Source organism: Podarcis bocagei (genome assembly GCF_964188305.1).
Source record: "Podarcis bocagei genome assembly, chromosome: 16".
Classification (NCBI taxonomy): domain Eukaryota; kingdom Metazoa; phylum Chordata; class Lepidosauria; order Squamata; family Lacertidae; genus Podarcis; species Podarcis bocagei.
The window spans coordinates 19,620,691-19,642,970 of NC_138142.1; the positions used below are offsets into that span (position 1 = coordinate 19,620,691).

A 22,280-nucleotide genomic window follows, 5' to 3' on the forward strand; every position below is an offset into this window, starting at 1 on the left:
TAAGAATGGGAAATAATTTTTATTACCGTAGTTTTCAATTACAATAATCCAATCCTACCCTCATTCTAACATTGCCAAATTATAATACAATTAATAATACCAATCATTGAGATGCCAAATTATACAATTTAGGTGGCCTCCCGCGTGCTAGAATTGATGATTTGAAGGTTTATTTCATTTCTGCGTTCCAAAATCTTATAAATTCCAATTACGTCAAAATAACAATCCTTTATATCGCCAGCTGCAGTTTTAAAGACTTCCATTTGTATTGGCACATTAAATGATTTATACAACTACAGGTGAAGCATTCAAACTCTTCTTGTTCTTCCTGGGTGTGGCAATTATTCTGTCTGTAATGTTTCTTCCTGTCCTTGTAATATATTATGTCTATCAGTTGTTGCTGTTTTCCATTATGCCTCGGGCAGAGCTTGTGTCCCATTGTTGTTTCAGGATTTCTTCATTGCTCCCTCTGTGCTGGTGTCTTTATGTGTCCTGCGAGCCAATCAATCAGAGTGTGGGCTGTTTCTACCAAGGGCTAAATTTGAAGAGGATGGTTTCTTCGTTTTGTGGGATGTAGTCTGCGATACCTGCAAAACGGGAGGGCAAAAGACGAGGCTGTGAGAACAGAGAGGCATTCCAAAGACCAGATCCTCCTCTAGCTCCTCCCCAGGACTTTGGGTTTGCTGCAGTGATATGGGAGTGGAGAAATAAAGTGCAGAATTCCGTCTCCTGACAATCTGTTTTTTAAATAAAAACGTTAAGTTCCTAGACCTTAGGTTTGCAGACATATTCTTGAAGATAAATCATTCCAAGCAGAAGTGTATGCCTTCATGCATCCACCTCTCACTGCCTGTAACATCCAAGCCACCTTCAACGCCTTCTGGAAATGCAACAAAATTCAAGACGGAATTAAATCCGCTGGCTATGCAAGGACAATGCTGTGTGCATTAACAATACAGTCATATCTTGGATCCCGAACGCCTTGGTACTCGTCCGTTTTGGCTCCCAAACACTGCAAACCCGGAAGTGAGTGTTCCAGTTTGTGAACGTTCTTTGGAAGTCGAACGTCCGACAGGGCTTCCGCAGCTTCCGACTGGCTGCAGGAGCTTCCTGCAGCCAATCGGAAGCTGCGCCTTGGTTTACGAACGTTTTGGAAGTCAAACGGACTTCCGGAACAGATTCCGTTCACCTTCCAAGGTACCACTGTAATACTACTACTACTACAGTGGTACCTCAGGTTACAGACGCTTCAGGTTACAGACTCCGCTAACCTAGAAATAGTACCTCGGGTTAAGAACTTTGCTTCAGGATGAGAACAGAAATCACGCAGCGGCAGCGGGAGGCCCCATTAGCTAAAGTACCTCAGGTTAAGAACCAGAACGAATTAAGTTCTTAACCCGAGGTACCACTGTACTACTAATAAAAACACCCTTCCTTTTCCCCTGACTCAAGGTGGCTTACAACTAAAATAATAACAGCTAAAACACGGGGGGGATCATTAAAAAACAATTAAACCTGGATAGAATTAAAACTATATATATTCAACTGCCCTTCTATAATTGCAACACCCAAGCAGAGAAATTGATGTAGGGTAAGGCTCTGGACGTGGGTGGCGCTGTGGGTTAAACCACAGAGGCTAGGACTTGCCGATCAGAAGGTTGGCGGTTCGAATCCCCGTGACGGGGTGAGCTCCCGTTGCTTGGTCCCTGCTCCTGCCAACCTAGCAGTTCAAAAGCACATCAAAGTGCAAGTAGATAAATAGGTACCGCTCCGGCGGGAAGGTAAACGGCATTTTCATGTGCTGCTCTGGTTCGCCAGAAGCGGCTTAGTCATGCTGGCCACATGACCCGGAAGCTGTACACCAGCTCCGTCGGCCAATAAAGCGAGATGAGCGCCGCAACCCCAGAGTCGGTCACGACTGGACCTAATGGTCAGGGGTCCCTTTACCTTTACCTTTTAAGGCTCTGCCAAGAGAATCTATGCCCTCAAATTAACACCCTCAGCACAGGCACATTATTTAGTCCCTAAGGGTGTAAACCAGGCTTGGAATCATGTGGGGACAAAGCCTAGGGAATGGTTCAGAGCCGGAACTGGTGATGCTAGCTGAGGCTGATGGGAGTTGTAGCTCAAAGCTCTTGGAGAACACAGGATTGGCAAAGCCTGGTCCAAGCCAATCCCTCCCTCCCCTCCCCCAGAGATAGGACAAAGGCCTCCTTTGCTGCTGGGCTTCTGTCACTCGCCTTGCTCCAGGGCAGTGTTTGGAGCTCGGAGAACCTTCCAGTACTTGCGTTCCCCTTCCCGAGGCTTCACCCCCATCACTGCGGTCAGCAGAGGGCCAGACAGCGTCTTCTGGGTCTCAAACCTGTTTAGCAAAAGAAGGAAGAACTGTCATGAAGAGCTGAGGAACACTGGAAGAACCATTCTGGACCAGGCCAGAGACCTCCCTTCTCAGCACCCTGTTCTCACAGTGGCTGAACAGTTTGCATGTGGGAAACTTGCAATCCAAGCATTTGAACCTACCCAGATCCTGAAATCACCCTCCGAGGCCCTTCTCTGTGGGCCTCCTCCTCGAGAGGTGCGGAGGGCGGCAACACGAGAACGGGGCCTTCTCTGCAGTGGCTCCCAGTCCGTGGAACGCTCTCCCCAGGGAAGTTTGCCTGGCACCTTCATTACACACCTTTAGATGCCAGGCAAAAATGTTCCTTTTTAACCAGGCCTTTGGTTGACCTGATGGACATCCTATGCCCTTTTAAAATGTGGCTCTTTTCGGGGGGGGGGGGTTATTGGGTTGTTGTTTTTATTCTGATTACATATGTTGTGATCTTTTCTGTGAACTGCCCTGAGATCTCTGGGTATAAGGCAGTATATAAACCCCAATAAATAATAAATGATCGTAATAAAAGATCCCTCTCTGCATTTGTGATTGCTACCAATTTGTATTCAGAGGCAGAGATAAGGGGAGGCAGAGCAGCCAGCTAGTAGGCACTGATTGCTTTATTATATTATTAATATCATTATCAACGTATTAATTAGAAATCATTTTGAGGGTGTGTTTTCTTGCAAGCAAGGGGTGTATAAATTTTCTGAAACAAACCAATAAATAAAATCAGTCACCTTCTACACAATTGGCTCAAGGTGATGTACAGTCAAAACAGCAATAAGTTTAAATTAAAAGACAAAGCATTTGTATTGTTATAGATGATAAAATCAAATAATTAAAATTGGGGGGGGGGTGCTATCCCCACTCCCAACAAGAACGCTAACAATAATTATTTTGAATGAAACGACAGAAATTTGTGTGTATGTTTAATTTCTATTTTGTTAAGTTGCCTTTCTTTCGTCTTGTATGTTATTGAAGTGTATGTTATTTCTTAAGTACATAAACAATTTTTTAAAAATCCACAAAAAAACAGCATACACACCTACAGTCGTACGTTGGATCTCAAAAACGCCTTGGCTCCCGAAGAAATCGCCTTCCGAACAATCGAAACCCGGAAGTGAGTGTTCTGGTTTTCGAATGATTTTCGGAAGCCGAACATCTGGTACGGCTTCCGATTGGCTGCAGGACGCTCCTGCAACCAATCGGAAGCCGTGCATCGGTTTCTGAACTGTTCCAGGAGTCGAACGGAATCCCGGAATGCATTCTGCTCAAGAACCAAGGCACGACTGTAAATCAAAACTAAAAACAATGCATGAAGGAGGTCCCGGGTTCAAACCCCGCCCCACCCCATAGCATCTCTCGGTAGGTAGGACTATGAATCACCCCTGTCTGAAACCTTGGAGAGTCACTGCCAGACAGTGCTGGCAGTATTGGGCTGGATGGATCTGTGGTCTGCCTGGGTGGAGGGCAGCTCCTCAGTTCCTATACTTCCACTGCCCCCCACCCCCTCTATAACACCAGCCAAAGCAAATGAAGATGGAATTAGCCTCACGTGAAGCGCTTAGGGGTGTTCAGCTCCTCCGCAACTTTCAGCACGTCCAGCAGAGAGGAGCCGAGAGGAACTCTGACGACGTGTCTGTACAACGGCACGCGAAGAGGTGGCTGCTTCACAAGCAGCTCGACCCGGATGCTCGGCCTACTCCCGGCAGGTGGCTCCAGCCTGGGAGAGGAGGTGACAAAATTCAAACCACCTGCACGCAAGGAAACAAAGGTTGAGGGTGCATCAGGAGTCAGGCTGGTTCCTAGTGGACCTTATCATTTCTGCGTCATTGGTGATGCCGTTTTGGACCCTTCCCAGGTGTGTTCTGTTAGAATTCCTGCTCCATGATTGCAGTCATGGGATTGTTGTCTATCACATGACGGTGTATGTTTTGACACCACAGAGTAGGAAGTGACGGAGACAGGATGTTTGTGTTACTGTGTTCCGTGAAGTGGGACTATTGTCCTTTGTTCTTTTTCTCTTTGCTGTCTGATGCTAGAGAGAGAGGGAGCCATGTTGCAGTGCTCCGTGTATGTTTATATGTAAATAAAGTAGATTAGCCAAAATGCTGAGGTCTGTCACGCAAGTTGCGCAAACTCTGCGAAGTGTGCCGGTGTCGGTTGGCATCGGTCGCTGTGATGTTCGGGCAGAAGAAAGCTTTTGAAGCTCCTGAATGATTGACCAGGAGGGAGGGAACATGCCAGTCGGGCATGTGTCTCTGCTAGGGCCCTACTCGAGTGTAGGCTGAGCCCCTGGTGGACCTTCTCATTTCTGCATCATTGGTGATGCAGTTTTGGACCCTTTCCAGGTGTCTTCCACCTCCCCACAGGTGTCCCTCTTCCCCCTCCGGCCTTCAAGTGGTACCCAGAGAACCCTGCCTCTTTAATCTCAGGGGGGGAGCAAGAAGCCCTCTGTGTATGCTCAGGTGAAACCTCTGCTTGTTTTTTGGCTGGCGGCGAAGAGAGTATGCAAGTTGTCGTAAGGACATAAGAAGTGCCTGCTGGGCCCGGAAAGCTGGGAAGCTCACAAGCAGGACCTGAGCACAGCACAGAGTGTGATTCCCATATTTCGGACAGCAGAGGTAGTACGCAGCCATCCTGGCTAGTAGCTGTCGACAGCCTTTTCCTCTATAAATTTGTCTTTTAAAGCCATCTGAGCTGGTGGCCATCATTGCTTCTTGGAGGAGCGAATTCCGCAGCTCCAGGCACAGAGATCTGCTGCCTCCAATCTAAGCACTGAGAGCTAAGATGAGACATCAGGGAGCTGCTATCTCTGACCTTAGTGCTTAGCATCACAGCACTAAGATCACAGAGAAGTCTTTGCTTATAGGTCTTTTAATGGCCATAGCTGCGCGCAGCCTCTCCAGCCGGGAGAGGCTTCTTTAGCCACACTTCTTTAGCCACACTGGAGAGGTTTAGCTCCCGGCTGGAGAGGTTGCGCGGCAATGGCAGAAGCCAAGACTGCCAGTGGGATGGATCCTGCTTGCTGTCTTGGCTTCTTTGCTCTTTGGGGCTGGGGGGGGGGGACCCGGGCTTCCCCCGCAGCCCCAAGAAGCTCTGGGAGAAGCGGACAGGCTTTCCCCCCCTTGATTTTCCCCTCTAAAAACTAAGGGCGTCTTGTGGTCCGGTGCGTCCTATAGAGCAAAAAATACAGTGCTCATTAATTCATCTACTTTAAATATATACTCTTATAAAACTGCAGGTTATTACAATAATCCTGCCAGTGTTCTTATCTGTTTACAGATTAGTTGTGAATATTCAATAAACCATTTCCATTCTTTTATAAAAAGTTTGGTTGCCTTGATTTCTTATTTTTCCAGTAAGTTTTGCCATTTCTGCATATTTCGTAAGTTTTTGCATCCTTCCTTCTTTTGCTGGGACAAGCCTGTGTCTGATCATGTGACTTGATGTCAGGCAACTGACATGTAGGCAGCCCTTTGCACCTGTCAAAATGGCCCGCAGAGGCCAGTTCTGGATCTGCTCCCCCCTCTATGGTCTCAGTGTTCCGCAGCTCTACCCTGGCTTGACTGGACCCAAAAGTAGACTGTGTCCCCACTACTCCTTTGCAACACCCTCTTTTCTCCCCCCCACCGCTACCTGTCTCAGCTTGGCACACCATCCTGGCAACATCCAGGTAACTCTTGCCATGCAGGGCAGGCAGCAACTGTGACTTGATGAGGGCGTTTTGGAAATCTCCTCGCTCCAGGCTCCGAATCAGGGTTGCAACAGCTTCGGGACACTCTGGGTTCATCCCCGTAGCAATGAGGAACTGAATCGCAAAGAGATGGAAAAGGCATCAGAGACTGAAAAAAAGTGCCTTTTTATGTTAGTTCTTGCACTCCCACCTACAGTAGAAGAGGCTACCGATGGCCACCTGGCATTGCCTGAAATCCTGGCAAAGCTAGAAGGCAAATGCCGCATCAGCCGGACGTTCCACAGAGGTTTCCACTTGGTGCTGAAGAGGCAAGCCATTCCCTAGCCAAGGTCTTCAACCTCAGATTGGGGCGGGGGGGAGAGACTTGCCTCTTCAGCACTGCAAGTTGCGTTTGAAAAAAAATAGAACCAAGTGGAGAGAATCAGATTCTGGAATGGGACGCAACAGGAAAGGAAATCCAGAGGTGGCTGGGGCTGATGGGGCAGAAGGTAAGGAGACCAGCAGTAGGTGGCGCCAGAGCCAATGACAGGAGGAGCCAGTTCATCCTAGCTTTGTTCCCCTCCTACTTGTTGAGTTCTGCGACTACAGAGGAGGAGGAAGCAGAGAGGCTCAGCTACCTCCAGGTTGCTTGTACAGTGGTACCTTGGGTTACATACGCTTCAGGTTACAGACTCTGCTAGCCCAGAAATAGTGCTTCAGGTTAAGAACTTTGCTTCAGGATGAGAACAGAAACCGTGCTCCGGCGGTGCGGCGGCAGCAGGAGGCCCCATTAGCTAAAGTGGTGCTTCAGGTTAAGAACAGTTTCAGGTTAAGAACGGATCTCCGGAATGAATTAAGCACTTAACCCGAGGTACCACTGTATATAAAAGGCCAGGCAGGTGGGGGCTGGGCGGAGGCAGAGGGAGGTTGGTGGAGCAGTGCTCTAATGGGCCATGCCCACTAGTAGAGAGATCCTTCAAGTTTCCACCTTGTGGTTACAGAGTAAGAAAATGGCTTAGCAAGAGCTACAAAATAGTAAACGTGAGAATTGCTGAAATATACTCAGAGTCACAAAGTGATTTCATGCTCTTTATTCAGCTCATAGTGGTGAGGAGGAATGAATAAAAGTCCCCTCAAAGTATCTGCTTTATATACATTATTTACACAATGGGCTGCACATGATTGGTTAATTCTGGAATTCTACTGTAAGCCAATCAGGTTGTGGATTCACTTATATCTGCAGCATGATTGGGTGGTTCCTGCCAACCAATCATACTGCTGCATTGTTCTTGGACCAATCAGACGGCTGCATTCTGAATCCTATTGTTCTAGGACCAATCAGACTGCTGCAGTTTGGATCCTATTCAACTCAGTACATAACAATTGCTATCCCTCCACTTTGCCTACAGAGTCCTCCTCACCTGTGTGGCCAGGGGGCTGCTGTCGACATTGCCAAAAGCCCCTTCTGCAGTCTTGGCCTGCAGTATCTTCCGCTTGACTCTCTGCACAGCCTGGCTGAGGTTTGCCACCAGCTCTGGCCTGTAGAAGGTGGCCTGTTCCAAGCAGGCAAAGGCCAGACCTCCCATCGCCTCTGTGTCTGGGTGAGCAAGGTTAAAACAGCCATGAAGAGAAGAGCTGACCCGCCAGTCCCATACACATGCCTACATCCTTCGCATGGCTTGCTCCATCGGTCCACCTAGCTCAGTACTGTCTACACTGACCGGCAGCAGCTCTGGGAGTCTCTCCCAGCCCTACCTGGAGATGTGGGCAATTGAACCCAGGACCATCTGCAAGCACAGCAGGTGCTCTACCACTGAACGCCGCTACCCGTTTTCCATACCCACAGTGCCCCCTGCTTCTCCATACCTCTGTCCTCCCAAGCGCTAATCACCGCTCCCTGCCCCTTGCTGCCTGAGGCAATGCCCCATCCTGTCTAACGGTAGGGCTGGTCCCAGAGAAGACAGCCAAGATGCTACAGGGGAAATGGGCACAGAGCCCCAGAGCAGCCCTTCTTGGTGTGCCTCCCCCACAAGAGGTCTGGAAGGTGGCAACACGAGAAAGGGCCTTTTCTGCAGTGGCTCCGTTTGTGGAATGCTCTCCCCAGGGGGTTCAACTAGCGCCTTAATTATACACCTTTAGGTACCAGGCAAAAAATGTTCCTCCTTAACCAGGACTTTGGCTGATTAACATCTAATGCCGTTTTAAAATGTGTTGGGGAGCTTAATTGGGATGTTTTTGTTTTTATAATGTGGTTTGTGTTTTTATATTGTGGCTTATGTTGTAACCACCCTGAGACCTGCGGGTATAGGATAATATACTACTACTAACAATAATAATAATATATACTTGAAGGCCACCCTGACACCTGCGGGTATAGGATAGTATACTAACAATAATAATATAAACCTGAAGGAGCGTCTCCACCCCCATCGTTCAGCCTGGACACAGAGGTCCAACTCCGAGGGCCTTCTGGCGGTTCCCTCCCTGCGAGAAGTGAGGTTACAGGGAACCAGGCAGAGGGCCTTCTCGGTAGTGGCGCCCGCCCTGTGGCACGCCCTCCCATCAGATGTCAAGGAAATAAACAACTATCTGACTTTTAGAAGATATCTGAAGGCAACCCTGTTTAGGGAAGTTTTTTATGTTTGATATTTTGTCGTGTTTTTAATATTCTGTTGTGAGCCACCCAGTGTGGCTGGGGAAACCTAGCCAGATGGATGGGGTTTAAATAAAATCATCATCATTATTAGTCATTCACCAGCAGTAAAAAAACCCTCTTGCAAACCAGATTAAAATGGGTCATCCCCAACTGCTTGCTGCCCCCAGCCAGAAGCCGCACAGACCATTAAAGCTGAAAGGCATCAAACCCCCCCCCCCCGGGCAGAAAACAGTTGAGATCAAGAAACCTGAATAGACTCATGTGCAAAGGGGGCAGCACGTACCCACAGAGTGCTTGTTGTGGAGCACAAATCGTCCCCGCTCCTCTGCGTGCAAGAGCTTGCGGATCACATGCTCGTCGATCTTCTTGCGGTGAACACACAAGGCTAAGACCCCCAAGCTGTACTGGTAGTAGTTGGTGATGGGGTGCCCTGTGTCCTTGTGACCTGGGTGCAGGAAGAGAAAGTCCAATGGGTAAATCTGCCTTTTCTGCCGTAATTAGTTACCCAGCTCCCTGCTGACCTTTAGCCTACGAAGCCCTGCTCTGAGACTTCCAGATGCTGGCAAAACCTCTCCTTAAGTGCTGGCCCCCAATTCAGACTTCCAACACTTGCTTTCATTCAATCAGTCTTTTAATGTGGCAGCACCTACCCACTGGAACTCCTTGCCACTTGACACGAAGCAGGCGCCATCGCCTGGAACCTTACCTATCTGCGCCTTTTCCTTGTTCAAGTGAAGCTTAAGCTGCGTCACCAGCTGCCTCCCTTCAAGTGCCTCCATGTCGTGGCATGCGGCCCGCAGCGCAAGGAGGTACAGGGCCAGTTGACCTGTGCTAGGATGCTCATGGTAGCGGACTGGAGTCAGAGAGCTGGATTGGAAGAAGTCAGAATAACCACGCCGTTAGCCCCTCCCATGCAACCAGGCTAGGCCTTCTCCAGGTTTAACTTCATTTATCCAGTTCAATTTTATTACAGGGCTTCCCAAGCTTGTGTCTCCAGCTGTTGCTGGACTACAAATCCCAACACACCTTGACTGCTGGTCCTGCTAGCTAGCAAGGATGGGAGCTAGCGAGCGGCTGGAGACCTAAGTTTGGGAAACCGTGTTTTATTGCATTCAGAGCCCACCTTTTTCTCTAAGGGGCTTAAGGTTGTGTACACGGCTCTCCCCGTGCAACAACCTTGCGAGGTCGGTTAGGCTGAGAGTGCCTGACTGGGCCAACATCACCCAGTGAGCTTTGTGGCTGAGCAGGGATTTGCTAGTCCAGCCGACGAACCACGGCACCACCACCAGCTCTCTCTTTGTTTCGTCTAGAATTAGGATGTTCATTCATAATAAAATTTGCATTCACTGGCATAATAATGGTGGCGTTATTGCTATATTTTAAATGAAGACCTGATTGTAACCCTCACCCTCTCCCCTTCTTCCCCTCTGTTGTCTCCCACACTGTCAAAACTCAGATTGTAAGATGCTTGGAATGGGGTGGGCCTGTCTGTCTGCTTGCTTGCTTGCTTGCTTGCTTGATGTTGCTTTGTTGGAATGCAAGAGTATACTGAACCAATATATCATAGAACGGTAGAGTTGGAAGGGACCCCAAGGGTCATCCAGTCCAACCCCCTACAATGCAGGAATCTTTTTGCCCAGCATGGGACTCGAACCCATAACCCTGAGATTAAGAGTTTCTTGCTGGTTGCATAACGCCAGTGGCCCGCACAGCCCAGCATCCTGTTCTCATAGTGGCCAACCAGATACAGTGGTACAGTGGTGCCCCGCAAGACGAATGCCTCGCAAGACGGAAAACTCGCTAGACGAAAGGGTTTTCCGTTTTGGAGGTGCTTCGCAAAATGAATTTCCTATGGGCTTGCTTTGCAAGACAAAAATGTCTTGCGAGTTCCTGCGGGTTTTTTCCCCTCCCCCCCTTTTCTAAGCCGCTTATCAGCTGATTCGATAAGCAGGTAAGCCGCAAAAAGCCGCTAATAGCGCTAATCCGCTAATCCGTCAATGGGCTTGCTTTGCAAGACGAAAAAACCGCTAGACGAAGAGAATCACAGAACGGATTCTTTTCGTCTTGCGAGGCACCACTGTACTTCTGGTTGCAAACGGGATCCGTTCCGGAGGCCCGTTCGCAACATGAAAAGAATGCAACCCACAGCAGTGTGTCTGCGCACGCGGGGGGTTGTGATTTGCCGCTTCTGCGCATGATGTCATTTTGTGCTTCTGTGCATGCGCGAGCAGCGAAACCCAAAAGTAACCCTTTCCGGTTCTTCCGGATTGCCGCAGGACGTAACCTGAAAGAATGTAACATGAAGCGGACGTAACATGAGGTATGACTGTACCCGTATGTGAAACCTGCAAGCGGGACCTGATCCCAAGAGGACTTTTCTGTGGTTCCCAGCAATGTACATTCATTGCTCCACCCCCTTCTGCCTCTGGCCCTCATGCTGCAAAATTCCCCACCACCCAAACCCTGTGCTAAACATACGCGCTGGCATTGGGCTGAAAGGCATCTTTGAGGCGCTGGAGGTACTGGCTCTCCTTCTGCAAGTTGTGGTCGTTAGACAGCCGCAGGGCCAGGTAAACACTGGGGTTCGGCTCCTCAGACGCATCCTCTGCCACTTTCAGGAGCTCCGCGTTCAAAGACCTGATGCGATCAGAATTTCCTGCAGAGATTTCTGACCCGAGAGAAGAACAAAACAGGATCGCGAATGTGGCTGCTTTAAAACACATGACTTCCCCCAAAGAACTGTGGGAACTGTAGTTTATATTAAGGGTTCTGGCAAGTCATAGAATCATAGAGTTCTAGTTCAACCCTCTGCAATGAAGCCAACTTGTGTCTCTGTGAGGGGAAAACTACAGGTCCCAGCATTCTTGCCCAGGTGGGTGGGGGTCATGAACTTTGAAGATGTGTTGAATGTGCTTTAAATGCATGGGGTGAATCTGCCCTGACCCTTCCTCATTAAGGTAAAAACTTTTCCCATATCAGCGCCACAGATTCTCCACCTTCATTCTGATTCTCTTCTACATTCTGAGGTAAGGCATAGCTGTCAACTTTTCCCTTTTCTTGCGAGAATCCTATTCATAGCTGTTGTGATAGGAATTTTATGGTTTTAGATATATAGTAATGTTCATAACTGCACATACATAGATCAGTACAGGAAGGCCAACCTGGAACCATTTTGATTCCTAAACTGACCAAATCCTTTCTCTGCAAGGTTAAAATTGGAAAAGCCTCCCCATTGTCTCTTCCTTTAATCTGTGTTTGAATAAGGTGTGAGCCTGTGACCTGGCCCAGGAAATAAGTATTTTAGCACTACAAAAGAATGGCCAGGCTCCCCAGAAAATCCAATCAAGTAACCTGCTAGACAGGAGATAAACAAGGACAAGAGAAAAACAACATTTAAATTTCTGTGATGTAGGTGGGATGTATCTGAGGGGTGGTCTTAGGTTACACCCCTTCTGTAATGTATGCATAATGTTTCTGGGGGTGGTCCTGATCTAGAGAAGGGGAATTTCAAAAGTCTTTATAAGGCCTTGCAGGCCATTGTTCTGGGTCCTCTTCCTCTCCTGCGTGTGAGGGGAGTACCCTGTTGCAACAGATCAATAAAGATCAAGCTTACTAGCTGCTTTGCTTCTCAATATTCTCTGGTTGGCCTCTGTTATTTTCTCCTACCAATAGGGAACCTATGTAAGGACTCTATATGGGCTCTTGGATACCCCATAAGGGAAAAGGGCATATTTTTATTTACAACAGATGGCGACCACGCACGAAGGGACTTTTGGTTACCCGGATTCTGGAAACGAGGAAGGACTGGTTATCCAGCGCGCACCAGGCAGTTTGCCAGGAGGAATAACCAGTCTTCCATCGGTCCCAGGGTCTGGCAATAACTTGGAGTTTCAGCGGGGCTAACCAGAGGAAGCAAAGCTTGATCAGGCCGGCCTTAAACAACCAGTCAAGAGATCCCGGAATCACCAGGACAGCGCTTGCGAAGTGAGTATGAGTAGGAAAAATGGGTAGTGGGGTGGGATTCTGCAAACCACAGCAAACCTATACTTCTCAAATCCTTACTTCTTTCCTCACTTTAACTCTTGAAAAAATTGCCTTCTACTCCTTTCTGTCCCCTCGATCTCAACACCAGCCTTAGCCCTTCGGAGTATGCCCAGGCAAAGGTTGTGTGTGATTTCTTCCACTTAATTCTTTATGCCAACCTATTCCTTCGGAGTTTTGTCCAGAAAGGTTGTGCAATTTCTTCTGCACTGAAAACTAACTTCCAGCGCAGCCGCACCTCTGCCATGGCGATCTTTGTTAGAAATGACCTGTGAACAGAGAACGCAAGGGCGCTGAATTCCTTTCCATCTTTCATATTCCAGAGTCTCAATCTGGCATTGCAAGTGTGCAAGCGTTCAGTAGGGACTCTGAGTTAGATTGTAAAAGGCAGGGAGGTTGCTGTGGGTTGTAGAATAGAGATTAAGTGAGGTATCCCCAGGTTTTTCCCCTCGGAGATTTGTCCAGGTATCCCCAGGTTTTTCCCCTCGGAGATTTGTCCAGGTATCCCCAGGTTTTTTCCCTTGGAGATTTGTCCAGGTATCCCCAAGTTTTCCCCTCGGAGATTTGTCCAGGTATCCCCAGGTTTTTTCCCTTGGAGATTTGTCCAGGTATCCCCAAGTTTTCCCCTCAGAGATTTGTCCAGGTATCCCCAGGTTTTTCCACTCGGAGATTTGTCCAGGTATCCCCAGGTTTTTCCCATCGGAGATTTGTCCAGGTATCCCCAAGTTTTTTTTTGTCCAGGTTTCCCCTTTTCCGGACCCTTCGGAGTTTTGCCCAGGTCCAAAACCCTTTTAATTGAAAATGGGTGCACCTCAGTCAAAAGAAAAATAGTCCCCAGACCCCTGGCGTGAAAGAAGCCCAGTTGGTGCTTACTTCCCGCCTGGACTCTGACAGTCCCCTTCAATTTGTGTTTAAGAAACGTTTTTCCTGTGTTTAAATTGTACTTAGGTAACATCCAGCAGCTGCTTATCTTAAATGTGCCATCTAAAATAAAAATGCAAGCTTGCTCCAAACTCTAAATCTAAGGAAGCCATGTTGAACCTTATCAGTCTTAAAAACAAGACAAAATTGAGAATGAAGTGTGCAAATGTTTGTTAAAGAGACTCTAAAAGAGAGTTTTTCTCCCAAGTGGTAAAATCCTGTATACGTGCTACTTGTGTTCTGAAAGGAGGATTACCCCACCTCCTTCCTCTAGTTTCAGTGGGGAGGGTAACCTAATGTTTCTGCTGCAAAAGCCTAGTTGAGCCAACTGCTCTCTCAAGCTAAAATGCAGTGTATGTATTTCATTAAGCATATGCCTATGAAAGTATGGTGTTCCTTCTAAGAAAAATATCTGAGTCCAGTTTTAACTTTGATTTGGTTAGACAGAAGAGTTATTGTAAGGCTCCTGGTATCAGTCTCTATAAGACGTCCTGGCCTCTTTTCTTAGAAAATGCCCCCCCTTGTTTCACTCTGTCTCTTTCAGTTTTTTTTTCCCCTTCTCCTTCTTATTCTGTGCCAGGTAAATTTACTCCCGAGTAAGCTTCCTTTAAAGGAAACTGCAAAGGGGGGGGCATAGATTAGGCTTACTATTCCTCTGCAAGTTCAGGAAAAATTGTTCACTTTTGTATTCCTTTTAAATCAAATCTATGGCTGTTTTAATTATTTGTGAGTGGTTATATCAATTGAATTAACTTTGCTTTATAAAAGATCCTCTCCCTATCTTAGGAAAAATGTTAACTTCAATCTTCCTTTAAAGATAATTTCTATAGGGATTTGCACTCTTTAGTCTAAGGAAGCAAACTCACTCAAACTAGCTTCAAGATCTGCAAAAAGTGTTCTGTGTAAAGATGGGTACTTTTATTTTCCTCTTCCTTAGTACATGATAGGCGCATGGCTTGTGATCTCTTCTCCAGTTGTGTCTGTGTACATAAGTATGTGTGTGTTTCTGGTAGTACAAATCTTGCTATGAACCCTGTATTTTAGGGTTGGACTAGATGACCCCTGGTCCCTTTCAACTTTCCCAATTTGTGGCTGATGCTCTTTGTTTTTTTAAAAGGTGTGAGGTGAAGCCATGATGTTTGAAGCAGAACTGGTGATATCAGGCAGTTGAGTGATTACAGTATTTATCATTTTGTCTACTATTAAAAAAAAAATCAAACTTAAAATCTATTAAAAGTTTAAGCACATAAAAATTCATATAGTCAAGTAGAATGCGCCTTGACCAATCCTGTAAATAAAGGGGCAGTAAAATTTGTCTGCAAATGGTAAGGCTGAAATGACTGAGAATGTTTAAAAAAAAATAAAGAAAGAAAAAATCCTATGAATTCTGATCCTCTGGCCATTTTCCCCATATATAAGGGCGTGGCATTGTTCCGCGAATGGCCAGAGGGATATTAGCCCTTTCCTGTACATAAAGGAAGCAGTCTCAGTTTGCTTGGGCTGAAATTGCTAGCTTTGAGTTTCTCTTTTTTGTTTTAAAATCTAACCCTATTTTTAAAATCTACTCCTTACCTGGCCATTTTTACTCATAAATAAGAGAGCGGTTGATTGTTCCGCGAATGACCAGATAAAATGACCAATAATGATAGCCCTTTCCTGTACATAAAGGAAGCACTCCTTTTTTCTTGGGCTGAATGGTGAATACTTGAATTGCTGAGTTTCTCTTTTTTGTTTTAAAATCTAACCCTATTTTTAAAATCTACTCCTTACCTTTCCCTTCCTTATTCTAATTGAGCCAAAAGATGCAACATTTTCAATAGTATAAAAGGTTTGCTGAGACATGAACTCTGCACATGCACAGAGGCTAGATCAGCTAAAGAAGAGAGAAAGAGGAAGGGGGAACTGTAAGGGGGGAGAGGAGGTTTTTTCCAAATGTAAAACTTGGAACCATTGAGGGAAATCATCCTTAATGTGTTTTGCTCCAGGGGCTATTTAAGACAATAGAGTTAAGTACTGGACATGCCAAATTCTTTTCACAGGTAAATATCAAAGCACTCCTACTGTGAGTTCCTCTCTTGAGTAGTTTCTCCCCCCCCCATGGGATTTAAATTTCATAACTGTTTTTTTTTTGTGTGTGTATGTGTATATGCCTATGCATTTTAGGAACAGCATTTCCTGACAGACCTCTCACATGAAATAATTTTCCCTTTTAACAGAGTGTCCTTTCTTTTCTCCCACAGCACAAATGATAATGAGGGGATGCAAACAGTGATTTAAATACTCTATAAAAAGTAATTGCATTTGTTTTTCTTTTTGTCTTTCTTCCCTTAAAGGCAAACAGTCACTTTCTTTCTGTTCAGCAAAACAAGTCTGAATCCCTGCTATATTAGTTGATTTCCATCTATCCCTTTGTGGCTTTGACATTTTTTTTAGGTTACAAATAATTTGTTTCGTTTATTAAGTTCGTTTTATCAGTTCTTCCATTATATATATGAAATTAATCGAAGCACAACCAAACATTGTTTGTGGAATGGTATTTGTTTACCTTTTTGCCTGAGCATTTCTTCTTAATTCTGTCATTTTGGCTAGTGCAAGGTACTTGTACAACTTTAAATTGCCATTCATTTTATTGGTATTAACTCATTTCCCAGTATTCCGCTATTAACATTACAGCCGATGTTGTCACATCAAGAAACACTCTTTTATTTTCATTTGGGATGTTAGAATGCCAAAACAGCTTACTTCAGGTTACTTCAGGTTGCTTATTAATTGTGTGTCTTAGCATTTATTTATTTTTGGTTCCTCATAGGTCATTTGTGTGTGTGTGTGTTTTACTTTGGGGACATGTTCATCACATGTTGAAAGTCAGTCTCATGAAGTTCTTTTATTGGATAGCACATGGTGAATTTTAAGTTTTCCCCATTGTTTTCCCATTTTTTTTTTCAGTCCAGTAGTAATATGTGTGGTTTTGATAATATCTTTGTACTATTTAATAATAGTTATTTTCTGAATCTGATGTCTTTGTGTCAAGTCCATTTTCATCTAACTGGTAATCTAATTTTTTGCTTTCTTTTTATTTTTTAACCTTTCTTGTATTTTTTACAGTTCTCTTTCTCTACATGTGGAGTAATTTTTTATTAAGTGGAAGAAAGCAAACAAACTTAGCAGATAATAACAGTAATTATATGGAAATGTGATAATAAATAATAATAAATAATACATTTTATTTATATCCTGCCCTCCCCAGCCGAAGCTGGGCTCAAGGCGGCTAACAGCAATCAAAATAGTCCAATAATGATAATGAATAAAATGTTTAATCCACTAAAATTGTTATTATTTGCAGCTTCCCATGGAAACTGGAGGACATCCTTTTTGCCTTTTGCCCCTTTGATGTCTAACTGTGTTTTTAAGTCACCCCAAAACCCTGCCCCTTACAGGATATCACTTCTACAGATGTGCAATGATGAGCAGCAACAACCCCTCAACTCAGTCAACCCATCACAAGACCAGCAACAACAGAGTTTTCAAAGTGCCCACAGCTATCTCTTTCAAAGGATATAGACTGCCGGGGGGGGGAGTGGACCTGACAAAGGGGGGAGTGGACCTGACAAAGGGGGGAGGAGTTGAATTGCAAGGACATTTTCCCACTTTTGAACCTTAAGACTGTGCTCCAGGATTCAAAAGATACATACGTAAAAGATCACAATTGTGTCAAGATATGCAACAGATATTTAATTATTTTGTTTTGTATTATGTGTTATTATGTAAGAATGTTGAAATGTGTCTGACAGTGTGATTTCCACAAAGGGGGGCAATTTATTGTGTGTAACTGTTTTTATGTTTAATGTCTTATTGCTTACACACCAATGGAGAATTCTCATGCATTTTATACTTTCTAATAGCTCACACTATTGTGTAGTCCAATGTTTAGATAACCACATTTCATTGTCCCACCTGACACTATGCCAATCTTTCCCTATCCATTTTAATATGTGTTAAACCTCGTTTTGCCAAGGACAAACTTCTGGATCCATAAAACACCAGGTACATGAAGGTGGATATGCTTTAGTTTAGCAGGAATGATCCCTTATAGAGTTAAATTGACTTATTTGGACAACTGCCCTTGTTAAGAATGGTTTTCTTTTAACAGATTGGTTTGAAGAGTTGAGAACCATGGTGCAAGATAAATTCAAATTGGACTCAGTTTGAATTGGGCAAGTGTATCCAGGCTGCAATTAGCTTTTGGTCCTTTAAGTGCAAGTGAGCAACTTCCCATTGTGCGAGTGCGAGACCACAGCCTATAATAAAATCCCATAGCTAAAGGCCAAGGCGAAGACCTCTCCCTCACGAGATGCCCAAACCTGTGCCAGCTATGGTGAATGCCAGGCGACATGGTTAAATGAAAGCCCTGAGGGGATTCAACAGAAGGGATGTGTTGCTGTAGCACTATGTCAGTGTGAGACCACAGAAGAGCTACCTTGACACCTGAGAACACAAAAATGGCGGGGGGGGGGAAGCAAACTGCACTTTTCAGTCATTAGTGGACCTTACCTTCCTGCTAGGTGTAAAGCATAGAACACTATTGAGTAAATGGTCTCTCCCAAAGTGTTAGAATGCCACAAGTAATTTAGTAGCAAAACGCAACATGTGTTATTTTTATGATATATTTATACAAACACATCCATTTACAACATACGATGTTATTATTTGTGGGGCAAAAATTTTTAAGAAAAATTCTAGCCCCAAAGGGGGGAATATTGTGATAGGAATTTTATGGTTTTAGATATATAGTAATGTTCATAACTGCACATACATAGATCAGTACAGGAAGGCCAACCTGGAACCATTTTGATTCCTAAACTGACCAAATCCTTTCTCTGCAAGGTTAAAATTGGAAAAGCCTCCCCATTGTCTCTTCCTTTAATCTGTGTTTGAATAAGGTGTGAGCCTGTGACCTGGCCCAGGAAATAAGTATTTTAGCACTACAAAAGAATGGCCAGGCTCCCCAGAAAATCCAATCAAGTAACCTGCTAGACAGGAGATAAACAAGGACAAGAGAAAAACAACATTTAAATTTCTGTGATGTAGGTGGGATGTATCTGAGGGGTGGTCTTAGGTTACACCCCTTCTGTAATGTATGCATAATGTTTCTGGGGGTGGTCCTGATCTAGAGAAGGGGAATTTCAAAAGTCTTTATAAGGCCTTGCAGGCCATTGTTCTGGGTCCTCTTCCTCTCCTGCGTGTGAGGGGAGTACCCTGTTGCAACAGATCAATAAAGATCAAGCTTACTAGCTGCTTTGCTTCTCAATATTCTCTGGTTGGCCTCTGTTATTTTCTCCTACCAATAGGGAACCTATGTAAGGACTCTATATGGGCTCTTGGATACCCCATAAGGGAAAAGGGCATATTTTTATTTACAACACTGTCAACTTTCAGATTTGAAAATAAGGGATCAGCAGCCACACCTGTCCCAGGGACAGTCTACGGGATATCTAACAATCCGGGATAGCAGCAGGAAGCGGCGCTGGAATAAGGGAATTTCCCACAAAAAAAAGGGAAGGTTGACAGCTATGATCCTATTCAGAATAAGGGAATTTCCCTTTAAAAAACGTTGACAGCTATGGCTGTAAGAACCTTGTCTTATACATCCTCAATAGTTATACATCATAATGTGAATCTTGTTCATGTTTTTTTAAATTTCAGTGAGAGGGAAAAGCAATTTGCAAACTATATCTATCTAACATCTATCTATCTATCTATCTATCTATCTATCTATATATTGATCATCTATCGATAATCTATCTATCAATCATCTATCTATCTATCTATATGATACTTCTCATAAGCAGAGATTACCACACAGCTGGACAGAGGCAAACACGATGGGGAAGAGGACGAAGAACCGTAGACCTCTGGGGTCCATGCTTGTCACGAGAAGGAAGTCAACAGACAGAGATGCCGGCCAGAATTTCAGGAAGGAGTCCAGGAGCTTGGAGGCAAAGGCAGCCTGTGAAAGATTCAATGGGAGGAATATCAGTGATGACACAATCTTCCCAAGGAAGAAGTGCTGAGTCTGCGCAACAGGAAGGACTTTGGATGGATGAGAAACAACAAGGGCTGGTGAGGCAGATCAGAAATGTCCATTGGCTATCCTTCCTCTTGATGCTTCACAGATAGCATGTTACACACATATCTGATTCCACAGAAACCACTTTAGATATTTTATAGGGAGTGGCAGGATGAGACTCCACGCCACAGCCTTTGAGATCAAGCATAGGAAGTGGTCCACCACACATTCACAGAGAGGACTCCCATGCCCTCAATGCAGGAATAAACTTGTGGTGGGTAATGCTACCCCCTGCCCTCCAACCAGGGCCAGGTTTAGGTTTGATGAGGCACTAAGCTACTGAAGGTAATGGGGCCCTGGTATGTCCAGCTGTCCTTCGTCAACAACAATTTGTCGCTTTTTTGTGCACTGAATATATGATATATGGTAATTTATGGACCTAATAGGTATCTAAAGTCATTTGCACATAACAAAATTTGTATTTTATCAAAGTACAGTGGTACCTCGGGTTAAGTACTTAATTCGTTCCAGAGGTCCGTTCTTAACCTGAAACTGTTCTTAACCTGAAGCACCACTTTAGCTAATGGGGCCTCCTGCTGCCGCCGCGCCACCGGAGCACGATTTCTGTTCTCATCCTGAAGCAAAGTTCTTAACCTGAAGCACTATTTCTGGGTTAGTGGAGTCTGTAACCTAAAGCGTATGTAACCTGAAGCATATGTAACCTGAGGTACTATTGTAATTGTTGAACTGAAATACAATTAAGAAGAAGTATATTAATAGTGAAATTGGGGGGGGGGGCCAAGAGACTGGGGCCCTAAGCTATAGCTTGTTTAGCTTATACATAAATCCGGCACTGCCTCCAACATTTCTCTGATGAAAACAGGGATGTCCTACCATACCCTCCAACATTTCTAAAATGAAACCAGGGACGTCCTAAGGGAAACGGGACATTCTGGGATCAAATCAGAAACCGGGACGGCTTCTGTAAATCGAGGGCTGCCCCCGGAAAATAGGATCTGCCGTCAGTGGCTGCTAGATGTTTACGTTCCACTTCCCCTATTGGAGGTAGTATGCCTCTAAATGTCAGTTGCTGGGAACTGCAAGAGGGGATAGTGTGATATACCGTCCACTTTGGGAACTACTGAACTACGTGCATTCTTCCCCCTTCAACCTGCTCAGCCAAGCCATTGTGTCTGCCTCTTACATCCCTTGTTGGATAAGGGTGCTTCAGGCTGCAATCCCATGCACCTATTCCTGGCAGGAAGCCCCACTAAATACAGCAGGACTTAGTTCTGCATAAATAAACGTGCATGGGATTGAACTATATCAATAATATAACATTATACCCGAGGGATCAAGGATTATGTGGGGAGATGTGGGGTGTGAGGGGGAAACGAGCTGTCTTAAGGAGGAGAGCCTACCTGATATGGTCACTTGATGTCCTAGGAGTCTTCACCTCTTCCTGTGAATTATGAATTGGGGTGCGCGAGGACTGAAATCAGCTTTTAGAACGAGACTTTTCCTCCACTTTCTCACCACAGGCAGGCAGTGAGGAATCTTCTTTCACTCTTGTTTATTTCAGGTCACGTGACATCTCCTCCAGCTGCTGAAGTCAGCTGTTTACAGAGTGTTTCCTTTCAATTTAAGTGGTTGGGCTGCAGCTCTTGAAAGGAAAAATACGCAAGTTCCAGAGTCCTGAATATGTGGAATCAGGACACGTCAAGAGCACGTTGGAATAATTCACAGAGACGGCCAGGAACAAAGGAGCCCCAAATAACCTTGTGACCTAGCTGATGATATATTAGTACCTTCCCATGATTTACCTCAGATAATAATCTGAAATAATGCAATGCTCTTGGTTGGAATGTGTCTTCAGATAACGGGTACAAAGATCGTAACAGCCTAAGCTGGCACCTGTCTGAACACAACTCTTCTCCTTTTTTAAAAAAAGAAACAAAAGTCCTAATTCCTCACTGAAAGAAACCTCACACAAGTTTTCAAAGTGAAGTTTGCCCATAGTGATTTTGCATCAAGATATATGTTTAGGCTATAGAATATCGGAGTGTGAAAAAGGAGGGATCAAGCTCTGTATATGAACTTCTTTTTGCAGGATCTGAGTTAATTCGACCATTAATCAGATGTAACTATTTCATTTCTCTCTCAAAAAAAAAAAAATGCTGGAAATGTCCCTTTCTTGTTTAAAAGCATTTATAAGCTGCATAATATATTTGGTGGAGAGAAATATTAAGTCCTGCGTGCAACATAAAAGCAAACATTATTGTAAAAACAAAAATGTAACATAAAACCAATAAAACAGTAATATGATAACATAACAAATAAAACAGGAATTCCGGGTGATTCGGGCACATAAATCAGAGTCTGAATTTATGGATCAGGGAAAGCCTGGATTAATCACTGATGGGCTGCATATTCATTTGAAGTACGGTACTCTGATTGTAAAATTGGGCACACTGTACATTTAACGCACATTCGAAGCATAATATTCTTTCCCTCAAACAATTCTGGGCACTGTAGTTGAGCC

At 44.8% G+C, this 22,280-nt stretch overlaps 1 protein-coding gene across 1 annotated transcript; it reads right to left on the bottom strand.

Moving 5' to 3' along the window:
- Positions 1-28: 28 nt before the first annotated feature.
- On the bottom strand, positions 29-21,480 carry TCN2 (transcobalamin 2). Its single transcript, XM_081175001.1, has 10 exons — positions 21,160-21,480; positions 19,528-19,678; positions 11,188-11,377; positions 9,416-9,576; positions 8,993-9,154; positions 7,475-7,650; positions 6,017-6,188; positions 3,933-4,131; positions 2,241-2,362; positions 29-587 (listed from the first exon to the last, which is right to left on the bottom strand). The coding sequence occupies exons 2-10, from the start codon at positions 19,592-19,594 to the stop codon at positions 526-528; spliced, it is 1,311 nt and encodes a 436-aa protein (XP_081031127.1). The 5' UTR covers positions 19,595-19,678; positions 21,160-21,480; the 3' UTR covers positions 29-525.
- Positions 21,481-22,280: the final 800 nt, after the last annotated feature.